Source organism: Cyprinus carpio, unplaced genomic scaffold (assembly GCF_018340385.1).
Source record: "Cyprinus carpio isolate SPL01 unplaced genomic scaffold, ASM1834038v1 S000000001, whole genome shotgun sequence".
NCBI lineage: Eukaryota > Metazoa > Chordata > Actinopteri > Cypriniformes > Cyprinidae > Cyprinus > Cyprinus carpio.
Genome location: NW_024872754.1, coordinates 547,541 through 575,363, shown reverse-complemented (window position 1 = coordinate 575,363; position 27,823 = coordinate 547,541). Strand labels below are relative to the sequence as shown.

The 27,823-nt window shown below is 37.2% G+C and overlaps 1 protein-coding gene across 1 annotated transcript; it reads left to right on the top strand.

Moving 5' to 3' along the window:
• The first annotated feature begins 436 nt into the window (after positions 1-436).
• Positions 437-25,274, top strand: LOC122142552 (cytolytic toxin-alpha-like). The gene is made up of 2 exons (XM_042753774.1): positions 437-2,189; positions 24,967-25,274. The coding sequence occupies exons 1-2, from the start codon at positions 527-529 to the stop codon at positions 25,029-25,031; spliced, it is 1,728 nt and encodes a 575-aa protein (XP_042609708.1). The 5' UTR covers positions 437-526; the 3' UTR covers positions 25,032-25,274.
• The last annotated feature ends 2,549 nt before the right edge of the window (positions 25,275-27,823 follow it).

Here is a 27,823-nt window from a genome sequence, read left to right as displayed (position 1 = left end):
GCATAACATAGTATTCTTTAGCATAGTGTTTTTGTTTGTTTGTTTGTTTTCAATGAAATCAATATTTTTGTGTAATTTTTACTTAATCTTTTCATGTTCTTCTACTCATTTTGAATGGTTGCTTGTAAGCATCTAATTTGATTATTTCTAATTAATTCTAATGTGTTAAATTTAATTAATAATATTGGATATAACATTTTACACAATTTTATTGAGTAAATAAAGTGAATAATTTTTTACAGTGTATGTGAGATTAATAATTATGTTTACCATATGTATTGGTTGTTAATGACTTATTAATGAAAGTTATTATAAAGTGTTACCAACACATACTTGTGTAGTAAATTTGAGACACAATAAAATTAAGTACACAAATATTAAATTAGTTTAATTAGTTTAATTGCATTTTTAGTTCAGCTGTACATTGTATCCTCATACATAGCTGTTAAAACTATTTCTCATTTCAGGTGTTACTCTGTGGGATAAGAAATCACTGAGGGAAGATTTGGACAGTCGTCCTCAGCTCATGACAGATTTGAAGTTCAGTAGCTCTGACTCTCTCTCTAGTAAGTCCAGTCTCCTGAATGTAAGTGCTTCACTGAAGGCCAGTTTTTTGGGGGGGCTGGTGGAGGTGGGAGGATCTGCCAAGTATCTGTGTAACACCAAATCCTCCAACCAACAGTCCAGAGTAACAATGCATTACAGTGAAACCTCAAGATTCGATCAACTCACTATGACTCAGCTGGGCCAGATCACCTACCCTCAAGTGTTTGACCAGAAAACTGCAACTCACGTGGTCACGGCTGTGCTGTACGGAGCTCAGGCCTTCATGGTGTTTGATTGCTCATTTACAGAAGATCAAAACAAGCAGGACATTGAGGGAGAACTTAATGTCATGGTCAATAAGTTCTCTAAATTTTCCATTGAGGGAAAAGGAGCTATAAAAATGACAGATGAGGATAATAAAAAGGCTGAGAAAATCACCTGCACCTTTCATGGTGATGTCCATCTTGAGCAGAACCCCACCACGTACATGGAGGCCGTAGAAATGTACAAGAAGCTCCCCACTCTGCTGAAGAGAAATCCAGAGAATGCAGTGCCAATAAAAGTCTGGCTCTATCCTCTATATTTACTGGATACAAAAGCAGCTCGGTTGGAGAGAGAAATCAGCACACGTTTGATTTCCAACACTGAAGATATGATGGAGGGGCTGACTGAGGTAGAGAGGACATGCAATGACCTGTCCAGAAGAACAGAGGTAAATGTTTTCAATGACATCAAAGAAAGGTTGTGCTTATTTCAGGATTCATTTAGCATCTACAAAATGGTGCTCCAGCAAGAACTGTCCAGGGTCTTGCCTGCCATTCGAGGACGAGGGATGGAGGAACAATCCCTGGAAGACATCCTGAAGATACACAGCAGCTCCCCTTTCAATGCTGGTTCACTTAACCAGTGGTTAGGTGATGCAAAGTCTGAACTTAACTTACTGAAAAATCACATCAAGACACTGAATGAGATCAACATTGAAGATTCAGATGGGCTCAACGCCATCCTTCTTGATTCTGATATTGATGTAGTATTGTGCCTTACCTTCACATCTCTAAAATATAAAGACCCATATCTTTCAACCCTGACAGAGTTTCTAAAATCTGACAAGTTTAAAGAGCTAGATGGGAACAAAACCCTGCTTTCTGTGACATCAGATAGAAAGTGGTTCAAAGTTCCTGATGTCATTGCAAAGATGAGAGAGAACTTACATCTCTTCAAGAGATTTTCAGAGGCAAATAAAAATGAGAAGAGTATCCGATTCATTATTTCTGCCATCTCCAACCCCTCCATTCCAGGCTCCTCCATCTATCTGTATGAAAATGGGAAAGTGACAGACACAAAGTTCCAGCCCGTGTCCAAGCCGCCCCCACCGGTAGTGAAGAAAGTCCTGGAGCAAACCGTGTCCCTGAAACTGCAGAAGTCCCCAACTGGAGAAACGGTGAAGTACAGAGTGGAGTACAAGCAGATGAAAGCAGATTCTGGATCTGAGGAACAGTGGCTTATCATAAACAAAGCTGATGAAGACTTCACGCTGACTGAATTGAAGCCTGGAAAGCAGTACCTGATCCGCTACAGGATAGTGGGTAAAGTGGGAGTGAGTGAAGCCAGTGAGACTGTCAGCCCAGAGACACTCTTTTCAAGTAAGTGTCGTGCACATTTTATGAATACTTTTTCTTTTTAAAAATTTCCTCAAAACATGTTATGTTCAAACAATCAACATTTAGAATTATGTTTGAGACTGTAATTTAACAGGTGTGACTAACAAACAGTACTTTACACACAGCAGCATATTCATTATTTGAACAGCTTCCATATTAATAATCACCCTTTAGGTGTATTAGGTACATGGTCAGGCAAAATCAAGATGACATCACTCAGCTGTGGGTGATAAGGAAGAGAGAGGGTCATGGATTTTCTAAGTCTGTGTGCTTGCCGTGCATGTATCCATGTACTCTGCTGTGGAGTATCTTTCTCTGAATTATTACTGTCTTTTGGATGAGATGTTAAACCGAGGTCCTGACTTTCTGTGGTCATTAAAAATCCCATGGCACTTCTCGTAAAGAGTAGGGGTGTAACCCCAGTGTCCTGGCCAAATTGCCCCCTTGGCCTTTGTCAGTCATGGCCTCCTAATAATCCCCAACCACTTGATATATGGCTCTGTCTCTCTCTCCTCTCCACCTGTAGCTGGTGTGTGGTGAGCGCACTGGCGCCATTGTCCTGTGGCTGCCGTCTAAAAAAACAAACAGATAAAGCACAATTCAAATGCATCATTAAATAACCCCCACATGATTGTAAAGTGCTTTGGTGCAACAATACACAATAAAGCGCTATAAAAAAACACAACTCACTCATCAAAAGACACATTCATTCATACTGTCACCTGTCCACTATTGTCACCACCACCATTTTAAAATCTAACAGAGGCTCAACTAATAACAGATGTTAAGCACCTTTGTTATCACACTTTGTTGTTTTAGCTCAATTGACCTGCCATGAGTCCAAGGGAGGCTTATCTTTCAACCTCTAATTTCTTTAATTTTTACCCAAGTGTAGGGTGCAGCTAAACTGATGGCAGATGCTCATTGGGGAAAGATGCTGGACTACTAGAGATGTAGTGCATGTGACATACTGATGGAAGCCTGTCTAAAATGTTTTTGATATGTTCTGTAGCTGTACACTGTAAAACCTGACAAGTCACAGTAACTCAAACCGTTTGAGTAAACAGATTGCCTTTACTGAAACCATGTAAGTTTTAAAACTTTGCAATTATGTAATCAAGTGATTAATTAAGTGCTGATTGAGCTTTAGTGATGAACAGCTGCTGTTAACAAACAGCATCACCAGCTCCACTTATTAGTAACCAGACTGACTTTATTTCTGTCAGAAGTCTACAGAAGATCTGATTGAGAATTAACTAAGGTTTAGATGTTGATTTATTGTTTCATTTGAAGTAACCATGTTAGAGATCAGTGTTTGCTTAAGTTGGGCTCTTGACCCTTGACTTCTGTCTTAGATTATTATTTGAACGTTGTAACCATGTGTTTTTGAAACATGTTTGTTATAACTCAAAAAACCCAGAAAAAATATGATCAGGTATTGGCTGTTATACAGCATATTGGTGATGATAATCATCAATTACAGAGCTGTGCAGAGTTCAAAATCTTACTAAATATGTGTTCTATAGTTAGTTCAGCTGATTATAATGAAAGCCATTCAAAAAGTCAGTGGTTCTTTCATAATCAGTTAATATAAAGGACTTTCCAAACAGTTTGGTCTTCTATGCTGTCAATTAGTCACACACAGACATCAATAATCAGAATATGAACCTCAACAATGGTTACGAAAAAAAAAAACATGCTGCAATGCATGCTGGGTACTATTGTAGTACAAAACCCATCCATGGCTCCCAGCATGCTCTGCTGCATTGTTTTTTTTTTTATGGTCACCATTGTTGAGGTTCATATGCTGATTATTGATGTCTGTGTGTGACTAAGTGAAACCATAGAAAACCAAACTGTTTGGAAAATTCTTTATATTAACTGATTATCACAGAACCAGTGGCTCTTAGAATCGCTTTTACTGTAATCAATCCAACTAATTACACAACACCTATTTCATCAGAGATTAGACTCCAAACAGTACAATAATCAGTGATTATCATCACCAATATACAGTATAACAACCAACATCTAGGTACAGGTTAGATAAAAAAAAAAGCTAACCTGAATGTACTGTAAGTTGCTTTGGACAAAAGCAGCTTCTAAGAGTGTGAGTGTGATACCTGATGATATTTTCTCTGGGCTTTTGAGTTACAACAAATGGTTACAACAACCAGACAAAAAACTAAGACAGAAGTCAAGGGTCAAGAGCCCAACTAAAGCAAACACTGATTTCTAACATGGTTACTTCAAATGAAACAATAAATCAACATCTAAACCTTAGTTAATTCTCAATCAGATCTTCTGTAGATGTCTGACAGAAATAAAGTCAGTCTGGTTATTAATAAGTGGAGCTGGTGATGCTGTTTGTGGGGTTGTTTAATCAGATCTTGAGAGATTTAAAGCTCCAGTATGTGACTTTTGTAATTGACCACAAGAGGGCGCATTTCCAACAATAACAAAGGCGAAGCTTGATGACGCTATGAAGCAGGTGACGATGGGGAGATGTCGTTTTTAATGCGTTTTCACCATAGCAATGTATCTAAATTGGATAAACGAATCATGATCACAGATGAGGTAATTTATTCGTTTTTGTATTACCTGTATATATGATCGTATTATTTTATGTCATCATAATTAATGAACTGCAAGGAAGGTGAAATGTTATACTATATTATCCCGTTACAACTTACAGCTATTTGTTAAATGATTTGTTGGGTTAATGTTGTGCAGTGTTACGTGTTTAAGGTTAATGCCGTGTTGTTTAACGTGCTCGAACCAATCGTTCTAAAAGTAAATTTGAACGAACATTTGCAAGTAATGACTAAATATATTTTTAACAACACATATCCGATTGTATTTAATTGTACTGCCATAATCTCGGTCACCACACGCGATAAAAATCCTTACCTTAGTACAAAGAGCAATATAACTTACGTTTTACTGGCACTTCAATACTCGCCAAAGAGTTATCGTGATCCATATCAACGACAACCAAACCATACGCGCGGCTATAACATAACCACCACTTCCGCATTTGACCATGTGATAATACATAGAACATCAACAACACATGCCAGTCTACACCGGAAAAAAAGTATAGAGCGGACATTGCGTCACTGAGAGGCGACATATTTTTTCCGGGACGGGCAGTTATTTAAAATCGGAATTTCTGTGAAATAAAAAATCTTTGGAGACTTTTGAGATATTGTAAGTACACAACTGGAGGAAATATATCACACTGTGCAAGTTATTTTCGGAAATTTTATTACAAAATTCCTACATATTGGAGCTTTAATGTATTTTATTTCAGTTTATTTTATCTAAGGCTGTGTCTGAAGTCAGTTGTAGTTCTTGTGTTTCTCTTTTCTTCAGTAATTCTGTTTGTTAACAGCAGCTGTTCATCACCAATGCTCAATTATCACTCAATTAATCACTTAATTATTTAATTACAATGTATATCTTCTTTCAGTGAACTCAACTGAATTAAGTTCAGAATACTCACAACTATTAGTTTTAAAACTTAAATGGTTTAAGGCAATCGGTTTCCTCAAACGGTTTGATTAAACCTAACTTGTCAGGTTTTTAAGGATATTTGTTTACACAAAAGGTTTGAGTAACGTTACTTGTCGGGTTTTACAGTGTAGTTGTATTCGCTTTTGGATGAATATAAACCAGTATGAAAAAAGCTGTGGAAAATCCCTGGGCAGATAAAAGGGGCATGAAGACACGGCCAAAAGTTCAATGTCAGAGGTGCACAACTTGTCCCTTAAATATAATTAGAGGTACAATTAGCATCAAGCTACACTAAAAAAAATATGCAGTTATTAATGTATTTGCTTAAAACTCACTTTAAACCATCGAGTGCTTGAAATAACTTCCGACTGTGATATATAGTTGATTTTGATACTATAATAGGCAGACATGCACTCTTATCATATTTCATGTGTAGAAAAAATGTTTCACTTGATTTTTTTAATACAGAAGATCTCGAGAGTGAATGTGCTCTGAATCATATAACACTTGTGCACATGAATTAAAGCGGACTGTGCTCTCCAGATCACATAATTCAGTGGAGAATTAATATAAATTATATTAAAAACACGTGAGAATAAATCTGTTCTCAGATATCAAAGATAACAAGAGCTCAGCATCCACTCTTCTCTCTTGCGGGATACTCTTCTTCGGTGTTTGTTCACATTGACACTGTTTTTTGAAACAGCGCCACCACTCTCACCTTTTTGTGCAACAGCTAGGGCCAAGTAGGGCTCGCTGCAGCCTGCGGTGGACATCCAACCCCGCCCACATCCAAGTGTGACGTCAGAAGTCACGCCCATCCCCGACACAACCCCGCCCACATCCAAGTGTGACGTCAGAAGTCACGCCCACCCCCGACACCCCCCGCCCACACAGAAGTCCCCGCCCCGACACACAAACCAAGTGTGTGACGTCAGAAGTCACGCCCATCCCCGACACAACCCCCGCCCACATCCAAGTGTGACATCAGAAGTCACGCCCATCCCCGACACAACCCCGCCCACATCCAAGTGTGACATCAGAAGTCACGCCCATCCCCGACACAACCCCGCCCACGTCCAAGTGTGACGTAAACGAAAGCCACGCCCATATCAAATACGTCTCCTCATGTGATTTCCCCATCCCCGTACCTGGAAACCCGGAAGTATGTTGAAACAATTTATGGAAGTTAATGGGATCTAAATAAAATAATATTGTCCTTCGTTTTACTAATACATGTTTTCTTATTTTTTGTAAAGGATGTCTAGGCTAAAATGGCACAACTTAAATCTAATATATATTTAATATGTCTAATATACGGAGCTGATTTTGTCATCATAACAGCTCCTAAAAAGCTTATGTTGATTAAAGTAGGCTAATTGTCAATTAAAACTTTTAAACCTTACCTTGTTCATTTATGTAATGAGATAAATACACATTTATTAAAAAACGATTTTGACCTACCCAAGGCAAAATTGAAATGCATCAAATTTAAAGGGGACAATTAGATTTTGGTATTGTAAAAGTATGCAAATTTATTGTAAAAGTTGGTATTGTATAATTGTCATTTAATTTTCTAAAGATTTATTCCACTTATCATAAAGTGTTAACATTTGAATGATAGAATCAACAGTTCCCCATATGCAGTAGGCTACACATACTTAGGCTGAATAAAGATTGCATTGATAGATTATATAAGTAACATGACATTGACCTTCAGGCCTTGTTCATCACAACTTGATATGAAACATGTCCAGGTCCTCCACATACTTAAAGATGAATGAAAAAGGCATCCATTGTTTCATTGGTATTTTTATATTTATTATTTTACAAAAATAATTACATGTACAATTTTACAAAAAAAATAAATAATAATAATTATAATATACACCACCAGTTTTTGAACAGTAAGATTTTTATAATTTTTTAAAGTCTCTTCTGCTCACCAAGCCAGCATTTATTTGATCCAAAACACAGCAAAAACAGTAATGTGAAATATTTTTACAATTTAAAAGAACTGCTTTCTATTTGAATGTATTTTAAAATGCAGTTTATTCCTGTGATCAAAGCTGAATTGTCTGCATCATTACTCCAGTCTTCAGTGTATTAACATAATAAAATGTTTTTTGAGCATCAAATCAGCATATTAGAATGAAGGATCATGTGACTGGAGTAAGTCACCTTTGAAATCACAGGAATAAATTTAATTTTAATAGAAATATAGAAAATTGTTATTTTAAATAGCAAAATATATTTCAAGCAAGCAAAGTATTATACAAATATTTTAAAATTGGACTGTTTTTGCTGTACTTCGGATTAAATAAATGCAGGCTTGATGAGCAGAAGATATTTCTTTAAAAACATTAAAAAATCTCACTGTTCAAAAACTTTTGACTGGTTGTGTTTAACAAAAGATATGCTCCAAATATTATAAAGTCTGAGCAGCTGAATGATCAGATAAACAGTTCTTGACATGCAGTACACACACATACATACATAGACTACACAGAGAGATTCCTTGCTTCAATATATCCTCCGATTCTCCCTCCAGGTAGTCTTTGATGGCATTCTGTTGATTTTTACTGTCCATCTGGAGAACGGCAGGCCCTGTCACCTCCCCACAGAATAACCCACGATGACTCTGTACCACGCTGGACCAATGTCCCTTACAAACTTCCACTTTATGTCCTCTTGGCGCTCCTGTTAAAAATAGAGAATACATACGTGTTGGGGGTATATGTGTCCACTAAAAATTATTTACCTCATCATTCTACATAAACATATTTATGATTTTAAACCACAAAAATCAATCAGTATCTAAAGAAATGCTCTCACCATACCTCCATGCACCACTGCATGGCTTATGTGGTCCTTCAAGTGAACTGTAACAAGTAATTTTCTTTACTGGTGAAACTGCAGCAGGGACCCCTTAACCCGGGAGAACTGCCCTGCATCAGGCTTGGACTGAAAAATGTGTTGTAGAATGCTGTAAAACATGACAAACAAACATTAGGTGATCTTTTCGTTAACATAGAAGAATACAAAGATAATTTGTGACATACACAGAGTTATCCAGCAAGACATAATGAAATGATACGGTTGCCCAACCAAGTTACTGTGCATGGGTACTGTGATCAGAGTATATCATTAAAGAGGTTATATGTATGTGAGTGTTGTGTGTGTGTGTGTGTGTGTGTGTGTGTGTGTGTGTGAGTGTTGGTGGGGGGGGACAGGTAAGTACATATGTGTGAGAGGGATGAAGTGTGTGTGTCTGAGTGGGTGAGATGAGTGTTATGTGTGGGGGGGAAGGGTATAAAAAATATTGCACATTGATTCATAATTGATTTTATGTTGTAAGACTTGTGCCTTCTATCTATCTATCTATCTATCTATCTATCTATCTGTCTCTCTATCTATCTACACATGTATGTATGTATATATGTATGTATTTGTGTGTGTGTGTGTGTACGCATGCATGCCACGAATACATACATACATATATACATACATGTGTGGATAGATATACCCCAAACACACACACAAACAAACACAAACACATACACCCAAACACACACACACACACACACACACACACACACACACACACACACACATATATATAAGTATATTTGTTGCTAGCAATAACGTGCCTGTGTGAAGTTGAAATTAAAAATACTGATGTTTATGCACATGCACACAAATGACGCACACGTTCTTAAAGTTGTCAACTTTTGGTAAAGACCAAAGATATTTTTTTTTACTTACCGACACGGCAAACAACAGCTTCTTTTTTAGCGGTTGGCAAACAATACAAATTATCTTCTTATTGATGCTTCTTCCTGTTTCAAAATGATTGAGAATGTGACGTATTTTGACATGGGCGTGGTCTGTGACGTCACACTTGGATGTGGGCCGGGTTGGATGTCCACCGCAGGCTGCAGCGAGACGCTCCTCGCTAGGGCTGGGAATCAGTTAAAAAAAGAATCGATTCAGAGGCATTGGGATTCGAGAGTTGATTCCGAAGGTTGGAATCGATCCCATCAAGGGGAATTGAATCCTTATTCAGAGCCATTTTCAGTTCAATAAAGCACATCTATGGGGCCTCTCAAACGGAAGGCTGCATACTACGAAGGCTGCATATCTCGGCTGCCATCAAACATCGCTGAATGTCGATTCATGAAAATAAACTGAATGAAAATGAGTCAGTACTGAGCTTGTCTGAGTTTAAGGATGCAGAATCACCCATAACAGTTAGTTATCCCGACTTGCATTAATTCGCCTTTTGCTCGCTAATAGAAGTCTGATTTGTTTCTATGGAGGTAAATCAGTAGCTAAACTTGAGAGGTTGAAAATCTGAATTTGAGAACTTGTCATATTAACATTCGTATTTGTAAGTTGAAATTTACACTCACAGCTCTGATGTGAAAAGCTGAATCTTTCAATTTGCACACACAGACAATGATTGGAAGTTGTAGATTAATAAGTCACAAATGTGCAAAATGACATTCACACAAAGAAAATGACATACACAAATGTTTAAAACATATTTACTTTTGCACTTTACTTCAGTTTCGCTGCACAACGTCAAGTCAGCACTTACAACCTCTCAGCTCTGGCAGTACAAGTTCAAATCCTAGCGCTCTGACTTTTGCTACTCTTGCGGTATTCCTGTTGCAAAACTCACTTGTGCACTTGTATATGCAGATGTGAGAGAGTAAAGCCGGGGGCTGAGCTTTGGTGCGAATGAAGACATTTTATTGGTCAATACCTGACCAATGAACAACGCCAGCCATCGCGACTTGCCAAGAAAGAAATTTGTGTTTTATGCATAATGCAACATGATCATCAAGATCTCCCATAAGCATCAAAGAGTGTCATTTTTTTGCAGAAATCACAAATGATTTTTATTATATACAACAGTTAAATAAACAAGAAGATCATATTAACTTACGTTTTAGACACCATATTGCCTATTTTTTATCTATTTCACCAATAAATAATAGCTAATTCTAAACAGAGCCACAGCACTGTTTTGCATGTCTGAGCAACATAACAGTGTTGTTATGAATCCTTTCCATGGACTTCCGTCCGATCGCCACCAGAGGTCACTCATCCATTATATGGACTCTTGCACCACACTAACTGTTGCAATTCCCCCCGGACTACAGTTCCCATCATCCATTGCACTGATTACACACACACAGCTGAATCCAATCAGACATGCTACATAAGCCTTTCTCACTGCCAAGTATTGTTTGCGTATATCGCTAGTCTCTTACTTTATGGAGCCTGCTTTAAGTTTACTAGTCTCAGCTTAGTCTTTCCTTGTCTGTTTTCTCGTGTCCTGATTCTTGCCTGCTTATCTTGGATTAACCCTTTGCCTTCTGTTTCGGACTCTGTTTGCACCTCGCCTGGTCTATTCCTTGTGTTACTGGATTTCCCCTCTTTTCATAGACCTCTGGATTCTTTTTACCGATCGAAGATCCATGCTTGTCCTAGGATTACTCTTTGTCTTGCCTGTGTTGTACCTGTTTTTCATTGTTTGACCCATGCCTATTATATGGCCACGTCTTGGAAATAAAGCCTTGCATATGGATCCGCATGCCTTACGTCTCATTCGCCCCGTAACTGAATACTTAGCCCCTCACGGATCCAGCGGCTTTCCTGAATGACACTGACCAGGTATGGACACCGCAAACTGTTATTAGCTCTCAAGCAGGGCACCCGATCACTCGAGAGTTATATTCAAGAGTATTTAGATCTCGCATGTTTTTCTGATCTCCCGGACTGTGTGCTTATAGACTTCTTTTGTGAGGGCATTAACCAGCTGCTCAAATCATGACTAGTACATGAGAGTCCCTGTTCATCTCTAAGTGATTTTATGGACCATTCTTTGTTGACTGTTGGTTCAACGTTCACTGTGGGTGTCGCGGAGGAAAGCAACCTCGCGCTTATTCCCATAAACACAACCACAACACAGAACACAACCAAAATAAAAAGTAAAAGTGACATACAGCCAAGTATGGTGACCCATACTCAGAATTCGTGCTCTGCATTTAACCCATCCAAAGTGCACACACACAGCAGTGAACACACACACACACACACACACCATAAACGCACACACCTGGAGCAGTGGGCAGCCATTTATGCTGTGGCGCCCGGGGAGCAGTTGGAGGTTCAGTGCCTTGCTCAAGGGCACCTCAGTCGTGGTATTGCTGGCCCGAGACTCGAACCCACAACCTTAGGGTTAGGAGTCAAACTCTCTAACCATTAGGCCACGACTTCCCTTTACAGTTCCCCATTATGTCACAGCTGCAAATTCTGAATTAAGTCAAGTCACAGTTGATCATCATGAGTCAAGTCAAGTCACAGCTGATCTTCACGAGTCAATTCAAGTCACCGCTGATCTTCACGAGTCAAGTTCAATTCAATTCAAGTTTATTTGTATAGTGCTTTTTACGATACAAATCATTGCAAAGCAACTTTACAGAAAATTACGTTTCTACAATATTTAGTAGTAGCTTATCAGTGATGACTGTCAGTTTATGTACATATGGCAGAAATGTTCAGAAAAATCAATAAAAGACGTAAACAAACAGATGATTAACACTATTAACAGCAATTATGCAATCAAACTTAGAGCAAAATGTGGTAGTTCTGTATGTTGTCTCTGGGTTAGCATCATCTGAGGTCCTCTGAGGGGTTGCATCATCTCTTCTCAGGTGTTCTGGATCAAAACTGGAGCTTGTGTAAATCCTAGTTACCACGGGATGTAAATCCAGCAGAAACAGAGAAACAAATAGAGACATAATTAGCGTAGCTGCTGTTACATCCAAGTAAAATTAATTAGTTTAACCCAAGCTAAAGAATAATAATGTGCATTTGATCAGATATAACTGCAGTCCAAAATTATGAGATCCATTATTTGAATGCTTGGCCAAAGAGATGTGTTTTTAATCTAGATTTAAACAGAGCAAGTGTGTCTGAACCCTGAACATTATCAGGAAGGCTATTCCAGAGTTTGGGAGCCAAATGTGAAAAAGCTCTACCTCCTTTAGTTGACTTTGCTATCCTAAGTACTACCAAAGTCCAGCGTTTTGTGACCTTAGGGAGCGTGATGGGTTGTAGCGTGGTAGAAGACTAGTTAGGTACGCAGGAGCTAAACCATTAAGGGCCTGATAAGTAAGTAATAATATTTTGTAACTGATACGGAACTTAATAGGTAGCCAGTACAGAGACTGTAAAATTAGGGTAATATGATCATATTTTCTTGACCTGGTAAGGACTCTAGCCACTGCATTTTGGACTACCTGTAGCTTGTTTATTGAGGATGCAGGACAACCACCTAGCAGTGCATTACAATAGTCCAGTCTAGAGGTCATGAATGCATGAACTAGCTTTTCTGCATCAGAAACAGGTAACATGTTTCGTAGCTTGGCAATGTTTCTAAGATGGAAGAATGCTGTTTTTGTAACATGGGAAATATGATTTTCAAAAGACAAGTTGCTGTCTAATATAACACCCAGATTTTTTAAAATAGAGGAAGTAACAGTACATCCGTCTAATTGCAAATTGTAATCTATAAGATTCTGTGTAATGTTTTTTGGTCCAATAAGTAATATCTCTGTCTTATCTGAATTTAATAGGAGAAAATTATTGGTCATCCAATCTTTTACATTTTTAACACACTCTGTTAGCTTAGATAATTTAGAAGTTTCATCTGGTCTCGTTGAGATATATAGTTGAGTATCATCAGCATAACAGTGGAAAATAATCCCGTATTTTCTAATAATATTACCAAGGGGCAACATGTATATTGAAAATAGCAGAGGACCTAGGACAGATCCTTGTGGCACTCCATATTTTACTGGTGATAAATGAGATGACTCCCCATTTAAATAAACAAAGTGGTAGTGATCGGACAGGTAGGATCTAAACCATCTTAAAGCCTGCCCTTGGATACCTGTATAGTTTTGTAATCTATCTATGAGTATGTCATGATCTATGGTGTCGAACGCAGCACTAAGATCAAGTAAAACTAGCAATAAGATACAGCCTTGGTCTGATGCAAGAAGCAAGTCATTTGTAATTTTAACAAGTGCAGTTTCTGTGCTATGATGGGGCCTGAAACCCGACTTAAATTCTTCATAGAAATAATTTTTGCAGGAAGGAGCACAATTGAGCACACAACTTTTTCTTACATTTTAGAGATAAATGGAAGATTTGAAATGGGTCTGTAATTTGCCAGTTCACTAACTAGTTGTGGTTTCTTAAGAAGAGGCTTAATAACCACCAAATGGTTTTGGGACGTGACCTAAAGATAACGACGAGTTAATAATATTGAGAAGCGGTTCTTCTGCTACAGGTAACAACTCTTTCAGTAATTTAGTGGGTACAGGATCTAATAAACATGTTGTTGGTTTAGATGCAGTGATAAGTTTATTTACCTCTTCCTGTCCTATAGTTGTAAAGAACTGCAGTTTATCTTTGGGTGCGATGGATAAAACCAAAGTATTAGACGCTGTAGAATCTACATTTACTATTGAATTTCTGATGTTATCTATTTTATCAGTGAAGAAATTCATAAAGTCATTACTATTTAACTGTGAGGGAATATTTAGATCGGGTGGCGTCTGGTTATTTGTTAATCTAGCCACTGTGCTAAATAAAAACCTTGGATTGTTTTGGTTGTTTTCTATGAGTTTGTGGATATGCTCGGCCCTGGCAGTTTTTAGAGCATGTCTATAGCTGGACATACTGTTTTTCCACGCAATTCTAAAAACTTCCAAGTTAGTTTTTCTCCATTTGCGCTCAAGACTACGAGTTTCTTTCTTGAGAGCGTGGGTATTACTGTTGTACCATGGCACAGTACGTCTTTCTCTAACCTTTTTCAGTTTGATGGGGGCAACAGCTTCTAATGTATTAGAGAAGACAGTGCCCATGTTGCCAGTCATTTTGTCTAGTTCATGTGTATTTATGTGTACACAGAGCAGTTGAGATAAATCAGGCAGGTTATTTGTGAATCTGTCTTTGGTGGCTGGAACAATAGTTCTGCCCGGACGATAACGCGAAGCTATATAGTTAATATCATCAATACGCAGAATGCACGATACAAGGAAATGGTCAGTAACATAATCACTTTGAGGTACGATATCAATATCAGTAAGATCGATTCCATGCGATATAATTAAATCTAGCGTATGATTAAAACGATGAGTGGGACCGGTGACATATTGCTTTACTCCAAAACAGTTTAATAAGTTAGTAAATGCAAGTCCTAATGCATCATTTGTATTATCAACGTGAATGTTAAAATCTCCAAAAAATTGGAGTAGACTCATTAAGACCAATATAATAATTTAGTTTTAGCCAGGTTTCAGTTAAGCAGAGTATATCAAAACTATTATCTGTGATCATTTCATTTACAATAACTGCTTTGGGTGTGAGTGATCTAATGATTATGAGCCCAAACTTTAGAAATTGTTTTTGTTATTTTACGTTTTTTTGGTTCAATCACTATAAGATTTTTTCTTGATCCTACATTAAATGTATATTTTGACCTCACTATTCGGGGAACAGACAAAGTCTTAATAGATTGGACAGAACAAGTACTTCTAACATTTAAGCGGGTAGAACAAAAGCCATCATAGCAGTTATTTGAGAATTGGCTTACTAGTCATATGGAGCGTAGTGTCCTGGAGATGTTGTCCAACAGGAGTTCTGCTTCGACTCTGCTGGGGTGCAGGCCATCAGCGCGAAAAAGCCTAGGACGCTCGCAGAAAAAGATTCCAATTATTAACAAAGAGCAGTTTCTGTTCTTTACACCATGACAATAACCATTCATTTAGAGCAAAAAGTCTACTGAACCTTTCGTGTCCTCGTCGATACGTGGGCAGTGGTCCTGACACGATGATCATCGCCGCGGGCCAAGTCAAGTCACGGTTGATCTTCCAGAGTCAAGTCACCTCACAGCTGTTCGTCCAGAGTCACGTCACTTCCTGTCTGTTGCACCCAGGACTGTTCTTCAGTATCCCAGACTGGCATCCAGCGTGGAGGACCCACCGCTGGTGTCGGCACGTGCAGCTGGTATCCCTAAGCCAGCGCTCTCAAGCCCTCCAGTTCCTGAACTAATTCCTCTGTCTGTATCACTTCCCACTATGGGGATTGCTTTATGGTGTATTTGGGCTACATACACCACCACTGAAACTTTAGAAATGGCAGCGGCCACTGTGATTTCTCCCTAGGTGGTGGCTGATGCTGCAGATCCTTCCGAGGTAGTGGCACACGGTGCTGTGTTCCCAGTGGCGATGGCGCCCGCTGCAGCTTCTCCAGAGGTGGCGGCCCATGCTGCAGAACCTCCCGAAGTGGCGGTGCTCATTTCAGCTCCTTGCATGGTGGTGGCGCCCAGCAATGCACCTTCAGCCTGTCATGTCACAGTCGAAGGAACCGTTGCTGAACTCTGTGCCTGTCTTTTTAAGGAGAATGTTCATGAAATTTCCGTGTTCCTGATCCTCCGGATGTAGAACCACCAAATGTAGCGGAACCCACAGAAGAGCCATCAGAATCCACATACATTAACAAACTTTGAACTCTCTGCCTGTTCTGCTCCGGCCAAGGAGGCCGTGTATGAACTCTCTGCCTATTCTGTTCTGGCCAAGAAGGCCATTAATTAACTTTTGTCTGATCATATCACAACCTATGAACTCTGGTCCTGCCCTGACGATATCAAGGAGACCATTTCCGAATCCCCAGCCATGCCTGTCATGGTTACTGAACTCTTGTCCTATCTCAACCCAGCCACAGAGGATCTTTCGTCCAGTCCTGTAACAGCTATGGAGGCCATCTGTGAACTCACTTCCTGTCCAGTCACGGCTATGGTGGCCGTCACTAAACTCTCTGCCTGTCCTGTCATGTAAGAGGCCGCTTATAAACTCACATATTTTAAACCAGCCATGGAGGCTGAGTGTGAACTGTCTGTTTAAATGCGGCTGTTGAATCTGATTCTGAACTATCTGTCTGTCCAGTTCCAGAAAATGAGCCTGAGTGTGAGCAGTTTGTCTATCCAGTTTTGGTCAACAAGTTCTATTCCCCACTATCTCTCTGTTCTGTTTCAACCAGTGAGCATGAGTATGAACTATCTGTCTGTCTTAAATCTGTTCTTGAGTCTAATTATGAACTGTCTGTCCATCCATTTCTCCCAAATGTTTCTGATTTTGAACCATCTTTATGTCCAGTTTCTATCAATGGGTCTGAGTGTGAATTGTCTGCCAGTCTAGTTTCAGTCACTGAAATGTCTGTTAATGTAGTTTCAATCAATGCTTGATTCAAATGAGTCTGTCCATGGACTTACAGGTTAGAGCATTTATGTCCTGCATTAAACAGTGTGTAAATGCAACTTCTGTGTTTCCTCTGCATTGCAAAGATGAATTTTGTTTATAATGATTTTATTGGTTTGGTAACAGCCCAGATGTCTTATTTTTCTAATTCACTGATTAAATGTAAGAATTTGATGCAAAAGATAATGCACACTTCTAGGAAAAAGGCTTTATAAAGGTAAAAATGCCCATAAGGGTAAAAATAACTTTTGTTGGAAAATATTAATTTCTATTACTGCTGTGAATGGAACACCACACAGAATATGAAGAATATCAAAAACTTTAGGAGTCAGCTGTCCACGACAGTCCTATAGCGCAGCACACTCAGAAAAAGATTGTCTGATTATCATTATGAATAAAATCCCAGAAAATATTGAGATAACATTTTTGTCTGTATTGCACACCCCTATATTTAGTTCTTCTTTGCTTGTTTGGTACACATAATTCACTGATCATCGTAAAATAAGCTTATCTTAGGAATGGGTTTTCTCGACTATAATGAGGACACGACAAAAAATACATGATGTTGTAATTGATGCAGTATGTGGTCTGGCATTGTCATGTTGGAAAATGCAAGGTCTTCCCTGAAAGAGACGAAGTCTGGATGGGAGCATATGTTGTTCTAGAACTTGGATATACCTTTCAGCATTGATTGTGCCTTTCCAGATGTGTAAGCTGCCCATGGCACACACACTCATGCAACCCCATACCATCAGAGATGCAGGCTTCTGAACTGAGCGCTGATAACAACTTGGGTTGTCCTTGTCCCCTTTAGTCCGGATGACATGGCGACCCAGTTTTCCAAAAAGAACTTCAAATTTTGATTAGTCTGACCACAGAACAGTTTTCCACTTTGTCACAGTCCATTTTAAAAGAGCCTTGGCCCAGAGAAAACGCCTGCGCTTCTGGTTCAAGTTTAGATATGGCTTCTTTTTTGACCTATAGAGTTTTAGCCAGCAACGGCGAATGGCACGGTGGATTGTGTTCACCGACAATGTTTTCTGGAAGTATTCCTGAGCCCATGTTGTGATTTCCATTACAGTATCATTCCTGTATGTGATGCAGTGCCGTCTAAGGGCCCGAAGATCACGGGCATCCAGTATGGTTTTCCGGCCTTGACCCTTACACACAGAGATTGTTGCAGATTCTCTGAATCTTTGGATGATATTATGCACTATAGATGATGATAACTTCAAACTCTTTGCAATTTTTCTCTGAGAAACTCCTTTCTGATATTGCTCCACTTTTTTTGGCCGCAGCATTGGGGGAATTGGTGATCCTCTGCCCATCTTGACTTCTGAGAGACACTGCCACTCTGAGAGGCTCTTTTTATACCCAATCATGTTGCCAATTGACCTAATAAGCTGCAAACTGGTCCTCCAGCTGTTCCTTATATGTACATTTAACTTTTCCGGCCTCTTATTGCTACCTGTCCCAACTTTTTGGAATGTGTAGCTCTCATGAAATCCAAAATGAGCCAATATTTGGCATGACATTTCAAAATGTCTCACTTTCAACATTTGATATGTTATCTATATTCTATTGTGGACTTAAATATAGGTTTATGAGATTTGTAAATTATTCCATTCCATTTTTACTCACAATTTGTACAGTGGAATCAGGTTTGTACTTTATATTTATTTCTGAGATGCAAAGCTGAATTTTCAGCATCATTACTCCAGTCTTCTTTGACACATGATCCTTCAATGTATTGTCAACGTCAGAAACAATTGTGCTGCTTGATTGATGAATCCTGGCAGATTATTATTCAAAATATAGAAATCTTACCAATTTAACATTATTGCTGAATAAAAGTATTAATTAAAAATAATAAAATAAGTGCTGTTGTTTTATTCTTCAAAAAATCCTAATATTATGTTTTAAAAGTAAAATAAAGCAAAGAAGAGAGGCGCTTGAAAAACAGAACATTAATCAGGCATAATGTATTTTTTTTATTATTTTATTATTATTTTACAGCAACAGTCTCAGATCTAGCAGACAATTGTGATTGACGGATGTGCTGTAGGATACATTAAAAATGTGAAAGATAAAAACACAATAACCCCCAAATGTAAAAAATTTCAACTAAACAAAACGAGTATACCTATAAGCAACACGAACTTCACTAAAGGATTCCTTTCGGAGACATTTGTTATTTATATGTTATAGACTTTTTATTTTTTATGTTATCGTTATACTTTTACAAAGAGTGTACTAAAAAAAAAAGTAAAAAAAAATGTCTAAATTATTATATTATTATATATTAATATATTTATATTTAATATGTACATAATTAATGTATATTGTATGAGTTAGCCGGGAAAAGACAGACGCACTAAACCTGCTAAAAAAAAAAAAAAAAAAAAAAAGTCAGACGCAGATGTCACATCCATTGAGAGGAATGAATGAAGGGCAAGTTAATTGTACATTTGCTGATACACTGCACTGAGCCGTGTAAGCAGTGTGTTATGATACGTGTTAGTGAAAAAATAAATAAAAACCTTCACTGCTACACGTGAATCATGTGACGTCTGGCTCGACACTTCACTGTCACACGTGATTTATGTGACATCTGCGTGATGCCTTTGTCACATCTGCGCCTCGTCTGCATCTTAAATTGAATGGATAAAATAGCAGAAAAAAAAATTAAGATGTCATTGAGATGGTCAGTGAGATGAGTGCATGCAATAAACGTCACATTAAAGAGCCTGTCTGAATGCCATATCCTCGTTTTTTTTTGCATAAAAAGTGTGAATATCCTCATAAGGGATCTATTGTTTTGATTCAAAAGCGTCATCATGCCGAACATTCGCGCTGAATTTTCACATTCAGTGTTAAAAAGCCCTTTATTTTGGAAAGACTCCTTTTGGATTGATGCCCCTTCCATGTTATTTCCTCTGGAAGCCCTTCGATAGCAACAGCCTGGCAAGGGTGGAATTGCAGCTGCAGTAAAAAAAAATTCGGTAACACTTTATAATAACGTTCTGTTATAAGTCATTTATAAATTATTAGTTAATGATGAACTAATCATTTACAAAACATGACTATACGTTCATAAATGATTCATAAGTAATAAGTTAACATTTTAGTAATGTTTTATTAATTCAGTTATAAGTCACTTATAAGTTATTAGTTAATGATGAACGAATCATTTACAAAACATGACTATATGTTCATAAATGATTAATGAGTGGTATGCTAACGATTTACAAATATGTTGTAACTTATCTTAAAAAAAGTTTAAATCATGAAATAAATCAAACTGATCATTAGTAGATGGTTTATAAGTTATTAGTTGATACATTATTTATCACTTATAAATCACTGAAGTATTTCTGTCAAAATTGTTTTGTATAATTATCTCATGCACAAATGATGAATAAACCATTAGTGAATGATCAGTATATGATTTATTGGTGAATTTGTTAGCTGGTCTGTGTTCAAAAGCACAAACATGCAGGTATGTTAAAGCACTATTTTTAAGAAGAGTAATTAATTTGTTTTGAAGTTCATAAACATTTATAAATGCTTTAGTCAGATGATTCCAGTGGGTTGTGTTAAATCCTTTCACTCATCAGCACAGACTTGTGTTCTGTGTGGAGTCTGTGGATCTAGTGATGAAGTGGACCCCTTCCACTGAAGCTCACATCAGGTGCACAGAGTTAAAGAATCCATGTGTGTCAGAGAAGACAGCGGTCTATACCCTCACCAGTCAGTACTTAGTACACACTACACAGTGTTCAACACCTGTTATAGATGATGTGTAAACGCATGAATAAATCATTTACAACGCTTTCTGCATCCCCTAATCTAAAGTGTATTCTATTCATCACTTGTAAATGTGTTACATATTATTTGTAGACCTTTCTTACCTGTTACAAATTATTTGTATATGTACACAAGTCATTTATAACACTTTCTGCATCCCCTAATCTAAAGTGTAAACTATTCATCACTTGTAAATGTGTTACATATCGCTTGCAGATCTTTATAAATTATGTACAAACTGCTATTTGTAAATTTACCATGCATTTGCCATATGCAAAGGTTCTGGTATACCTTTCCGTTACAGGATATACAAATCTATACAAATCCCTTAATTGATATTCAAATTATACATTTTTTATGCAAATATATTTTACTATTATATAGATATCTTTGAGCCTCTAGCTCACTCCTTATACATGACGTTTTAGCCACTTCACAAAAATAAAAAAGCAATATAGATATATTGACAGTGACTATTATCTTAGTTAATATACTATTGTATAAAAAAGATAATTTTAAGCTCCCTACTCCACCCTATAATCTTAAACATAACCATTTTGACAATATACAAAGTGTAACAGGCAGATAAATGTATGTTAGTCACAATAATTTATTTAAAACATTACAAAAAGCAGTATAAAGAACAGATAAAACGACGCGTGTGCTACATTACCAGTGTTCTGACAGCAAAACACAATTTTGTGTGAGTTACAGAATGAAATTAAAGTGATTAATCGCTGCAAACATTCACCTGATCTGCATTTCCATCCTTCAAAGCGTCGCGCAGCATCTCACTCGACACAATTCGGCATGTCGCAAACAATCTATGGTGGTCGCAAATCACAAGTGACAGCCAATAAGGAGCGAGGTTTGACGTCACTGCCGCAAACCAGTGTCGTTGTGTAGAAGCGCCAATTTTGAAAGTTTTAATGGATGAGACGGCAGCTATCTACTGTTATTGATGTATAATGATTATTTTACGGCAAACAAATCTTTTTCTCACACGGTGGTATCGTACGACTTCTGAAGACTTGGAATAAAATGCACAAAATAATGGACTACGTTTATGGTGCGTTTTCATGTTATGGTGAGCAGCTGTCCCATGGGAAACAAAATAAAAAATAAACAATTAAGTGCTGATTAAATGGTGACAGAGTGTTCATTTATTTATTTAAAAAAAAAAATTAAGTTCAAGCTTGGGTAAAGTGATGGAATGAGATGGATCATGTAACAGGAAGATCTGCAAATGATATGTAACACATTTACAAGTGATGAATAGTTTTCACTTTAGATTAGGAGATGCAGAAAGCTTTGTAAATGATTTATTCATGCGTTTACACATCATCTATAACAGGTGTTGAACACTGTGTAGTGTGTACTAAGTGCTGACTGGGTGAGGGTATAGACCGCTGTCTTCTCTGACACACATGGATTCTTTAACTCTGTGCACCTGATGTGAGCTTCAGTGGAAGGGGTTCACTTCATCACTAGATCCACAGACTCCACACAGAACACAAGTCTGTGCCGATGAGTGAAGGGATTTAAAACAAGCCACTGGAATCACCTGACTAAGGCATTTATAAATGTTTATCCACTTCAAAACAAATTAATTACTCTTCTTAAAAATAGTGCTTTAGCATACCTGCATGTTTGTGCTTATGAACACAGACCAGCTTACAACTCCGTCAATAAATCATATACTGATCATTCACTAATGGTTTATTCATCAATTGTGCATGAGATAATTATACAAAACAATTTTGACAGAAATACTTCAGTGATTTATAAGTGATAAATAATGTATCAACTAATAACTTATAAACCATCTACTAATGATCCGTTTGATTTATTTCATGATTTAAACTTTTTTTAAGATAACTTACAACACATTTGTAAATCGTTAGCATACCACTCATTAATCATTTATGAACATATAATCATGTTTTGTAAATGATTCGTTCATCATTACCTAATAACTTATAAGTGACTTATAACTGAATTAATGAAACATTACTAAAATGTTAACTTATTACTTATTAATCATTTATGAACATATAGTCATGTTTTGTAAATGATTAGCTCATCATTAACTAATAATTTATAAATGACTTATAACAGAACGTTATTATAAAGTGTTACCAAAATTTCTTGAGTATGTGAATCGTAGATTCTCCGGGAGATTATGTCCAGCTGATAAACACAATACATGCAATAGAAAACAATAGAAAAAAATATAAAAACAGCAATGTCCAAAAAAGTCTCATGTAGTCCATATCAACCTCTAGTCACACAGATGTTCCAAACACAACTTCCATGAGACTAATTAGCAGCCAAAGAATGTGGTGGCTTCTGCCGCTTCTGTGAGAAATCACTCTCAAGGTCTTGAGGTTTTGATGCCAGAAGATAGACTTTGTCATCAGAGATCATGGAGCCGAGAGACTCTGTGTCTGCACACTCTTTATATAGTTTTTCCTCAAGGAGTGTTTAGCATTTCATACACAGTCCTTCTACCCCCATACAACGTACACATGTTACTCTCCTGCAGGAAACATATGATCATATTAGTAAAATAACTTGATTACTCTCCTGCAGGCCTCCTTACATACAGGAAACACATACATGTTCATAGTAGTATAATAACTTGATTATACACATGAGCATAATAGTAGATTACAAACATGGCTATATTCATATGGGTTATACCTGATTAATTCATATTTTGATTAATAAATATCTTCAAGAATGCCCAGGTAGCCATGCTAAATCTGTGTTAATGCAGCCAGATTGTAAATGGCCTCCAAGTAACATGATCTGTGTGAATAAAATCCAATAAGTGCAGTCTGTATTAAAAGACAACAACAAATAAACAAGTTAAAAGATATAAAAATATGCTACTCTACGCACCAACCTGTCAGCCACACGAGCAGCGACCCGGAACGGAAGGTCCCTGCTAACAGACGTCTTCATGTTGGCCTCGCATATCTGCCATTTTTGTAGTTTTTAAACAATTTTTATTTGTGCTTGTAGTTCTGGAACAAATGCTTCTCCAAAGCACAATGTGATTTTTTTTTCTGACCATCTGAACAAAGCCAAAGAGACATGCTAAATGTGCAGTGTTGGGTCTCGAGGAACAGGGATGGGAAACACTGCTTTACTACAAGTTTCTAGCACACACACACACAGAGAGAGAGAGAGACTGAGTGTAAATGAGTGTGAAACTGTTTTCCAGCAAGTTTACTCATCTAAGTTGAAATCAAATCACTTCCAGATGGATAAAGCATTCTTGTTCATTTTCTGTAATATTTTTCTTAAAGTCTGAATTTTGAAATGGATTGTGGGTAACAAAATGCTTTCTCTGACTGTAATCATACCCTTACGAAAATTAACCATTCTTTTACTACAAATAAAACCAATTAACCATGCAACCCTCTACAAAGTAAATCACTTGCATATGCGGCTAAATCATCACTAAATGATGTCTAACATTAGCCACGGCTAATAAATTCTTAGATTTTACTCTCCAGTGTGTGACTTGGAGGCTAAGTATAAGTTTAACACAAATATAAATGCACTCATTGCTAGGATAATCTGGGTGCTTACTAGGAAGTTGCTAAGGCATTCTAGCTGGTTGCTAGGATAATATGAGTGGTTGAAAGGTGGCTTCTAGATAGTTTTGCTATATCTTTACTATTGCTATATGAGTGGTTTCTAGGTGGTTACTATGGCTTCTAGAGTGTTCTGGGTGGTTTCTAGGTGGTTACTATGGTATTACTAGGGTGTTCATCATAGTTGCTAGACAGTTGCTGGGTGGTTGCTAACACATTTAGCATTATGCAAACATGATTAACATGATTAGCATGTCTTTAGCACTTTCTTAGCATGATGCTAGCATATTTTAGAATATTGCTAGTCTGTTTAAGGCATGGTTCAAATGAAATTTATATTTATAATATTGTTTTCACAATTATTAGAAGCTAAAATCATAGTTGAAGATATTTGATTAATCGCACTGCACTGTGTGAGTGTGTGTGTGTGTGTGTGTGTGTTTGTTTGTCTTTATTTACTGACTGAATGTTTCTCTGTTCTTGATTTCACAGTCACCAACTGGACCAGGGACGACTTCCTACAATGTAAGTCACTAAAACAAGCAGAACAACTTTAAAGAGGTCATGTGATGCGATTTCAAGTTTACCATTCTCTTTGGAGTGTTACAAGCTCTTGGTGCATGAAGAAGATCTGTAAAGTTGCAACGACTAAAGTCTCAAATCCAAAGAGATATTCTTCATCAAAGTTAAGACTCGTCCATGCTTCCCTAAAACACCTCATTTAAACACACCCCACATCTCTACTTCACTGTGTGGAAAATTTGCATAATGCCGCCCAAATGTTCACACAAAAGACAGAAGGCGTGGTTTCAGTAACACAGTTAGTGTTGAAGCAGTCATGTCCGGGAGATGCTGTGTGTGTCTAGGTGAAAGCAAAAGCTTTTTATTTGTTCTTCTGAAAGTTGATCCATTTAGGAATCTTTAAGATTACTTACAACAGAACAGCAACACATTTTATGGACGACCGTTTCCTGAACCTAGAAGAGGAGGTCATTCTGACTTTGTTACAACAATCTGGTGCTTCTGAATCAGCTACTGTAAGTGTGTTTTGTTATTAGTTTAAGTATTTGCTATTGACTGTTCAAATGGGGAGTTTTGCGTTGCACAATGCACTGGGTCAGTTGGCCAATCAGAGCAGACTGCGCTTGTCAGAAGGAGGGACTTTGTAGAAAACGATGCATTTGAGAGAGGCAGGGCATAGAGGACCTACAATAATGTACAGTATTTGAAAAATAATGTGTTTTTTGAACATTAAAGCATGTCAACATATTCTGTTACACCAAATACACAATGTAAAAAATTCTGTAGAATTTACAGGATTTTACTGGCAAAAGTTGCCAATAAAATCCTTTAAAAATCATGCTAACTGCTGTAAAATAGAGTATAATACAGCAAAGCAAATTACAGTTAATTGCTTTATGTGAAATGAACAATATAAAAAATGTGCTGTTAAATATCAATAATCTACTGGCAGCAGGGTTGCCTCTACCTTTAATTCACAGCTCTTCATGTGTCAAATTCATATGATGTTAGTACTGTGAACTTATTTTATTTAAGTCCACTGAGAAAGAATATTTCTTAGTATAAAAGTGCAAACACTTAATGTGTAACAGTAAAATAACAGAAAACATGACTTTAACTCAAATCGTTATATTTCACTGTTATATAGTGCACATATGTAATGAAGTATTTAACACAGATAATCACTGCATCAGTAACTCCACAGTTACTGTCTTTATATAAAGCAGCAGAACATCAGTGTTTGTGGCTCATCATTGACTGAAGCACAGGCTCTACTCTCCAGCACAATGGTGACCCTCACATTAAACTAACAGTTAAATATTTACTCTCATTTATCAGTTTGTGGCTTCGCATAATGTTTTTTCTATGGACCTTTACCAATATTTCAGTGAAAATATCTTGTTTGGTTTTGTAAATCTGATATGTTTTACCATATATTACTGTTTTATCTTCATTTTACAGTAATTTACTGGCAACACAGTTGCCAATAAATAGCAGTTTTTCTGCTGTTGTAGTAAATTAATTACAGTTTATTACTGTTAATTACATTTAGTGCTGTTTTTTCATCTTCCATCTTTAACCCTTTAAAGTTTTAAGTAAACACTTATAATGTGTTCACACTACAGAGTGTTCGATTAACAATGAAGTAGTGTTAAAGTTAATGAGATAATTATGTGATTACAACTGAGAACTACAACTGACTTCAGACACAGCCTTAGATGAAATCAACTGAAATAAAAGAATACATCGAATCTCTCAAGATCTGATTAAACAACTCCACAAACAGCATCACCAGCTTCACATTACTGATGAAGAATTGAGAATTAAGAGAGATTTAGATGTTGTTGTTGTTGTTTTTGGGCACTACCATGATGGAGATCAGTGTTTGCTTTATTTGGGCTCTTGAACCTTAACTATATAATATTAACTTTGGTCTGGCTGTCACAGCCATGTGTTTTTGAAAATTATGCTCTTCTAATGACATAATCATCTTTAAACACTAGGTTTCATAATTTTGTCCTTTGGTCCTTGTGTAATAATGTTCTAATAATACATTAGAGCCATCACATCACTCACTACAAAAAAGAAAAAAAAAACCTCTGAAATGCTATAAAACACTCATCAAGAATCAGCGTATGAAATAAACAGAACAGAACTCTGAACTTCACAAAACACGCTACATACAGGTGCATCTCAATAAATTAGAATGTCGTGGAAAAGTTAATTTATTTCAGTAATTCAACTCAAATTGTGAAACTTGTGTATTAAATAAATTCAGTGCACACAGACTGAAGTAGTTTAAGTCTTTGGTTCTTTTAATTGTGATGATTTTGGCTCACATTCAACAAAAAACCACTTACGATTAAACAGTTGGAGGGGATGCAGTGATGGCACTGGCACCTCACTCGCGCACGCAACATTTTTGCTACCTTGACATCGCAGCCTGTTCATTATCAAAATAAAATACATAAAGAAACATATAAAAGTTACGATTCTCAATTGAAATAGTCCGTTGTTGTGTTCAGTGTGACAAGCTCCCCACTGTGCTGTTATAGCCTTTGTGAAGGATGATGATTTAAAACCAACAACCTACCATAGACGCGGGAAGTGGGGGTGCTGAGGGTGCTGTAGCACCCCCTGCTTTTTTTCTGTGGGCAACTGTTTAACTGTTGGAAAAAAAAAAAACAGCGTCAATGTTAGACTAAAATAAAGTGCAAGTACCTGGTATTGTAGGTGGATTGTGATTGTACTAGTCAACATTACAAAAGACGGCTGCCGATTGTCGAATTTGGTTGTGTAGATGGTGAAGCGTGTGTCATTCTATTCC

Excerpts from the sequence above, each read along its gene's own strand:
- LOC122142552 (XM_042753774.1), top strand. The coding sequence starts at position 527 with ATGACAGATTTGAAGTTCAGTAGCTCTGACTCTCTCTCTAGTAAGTCC. Across the intron at positions 2,190-24,966 it reads CCCAGAGACACTCTTTTCAA|TCACCAACTGGACCAGGGAC; the intron begins GTAAGTGTCGTG and ends TTGATTTCACAG.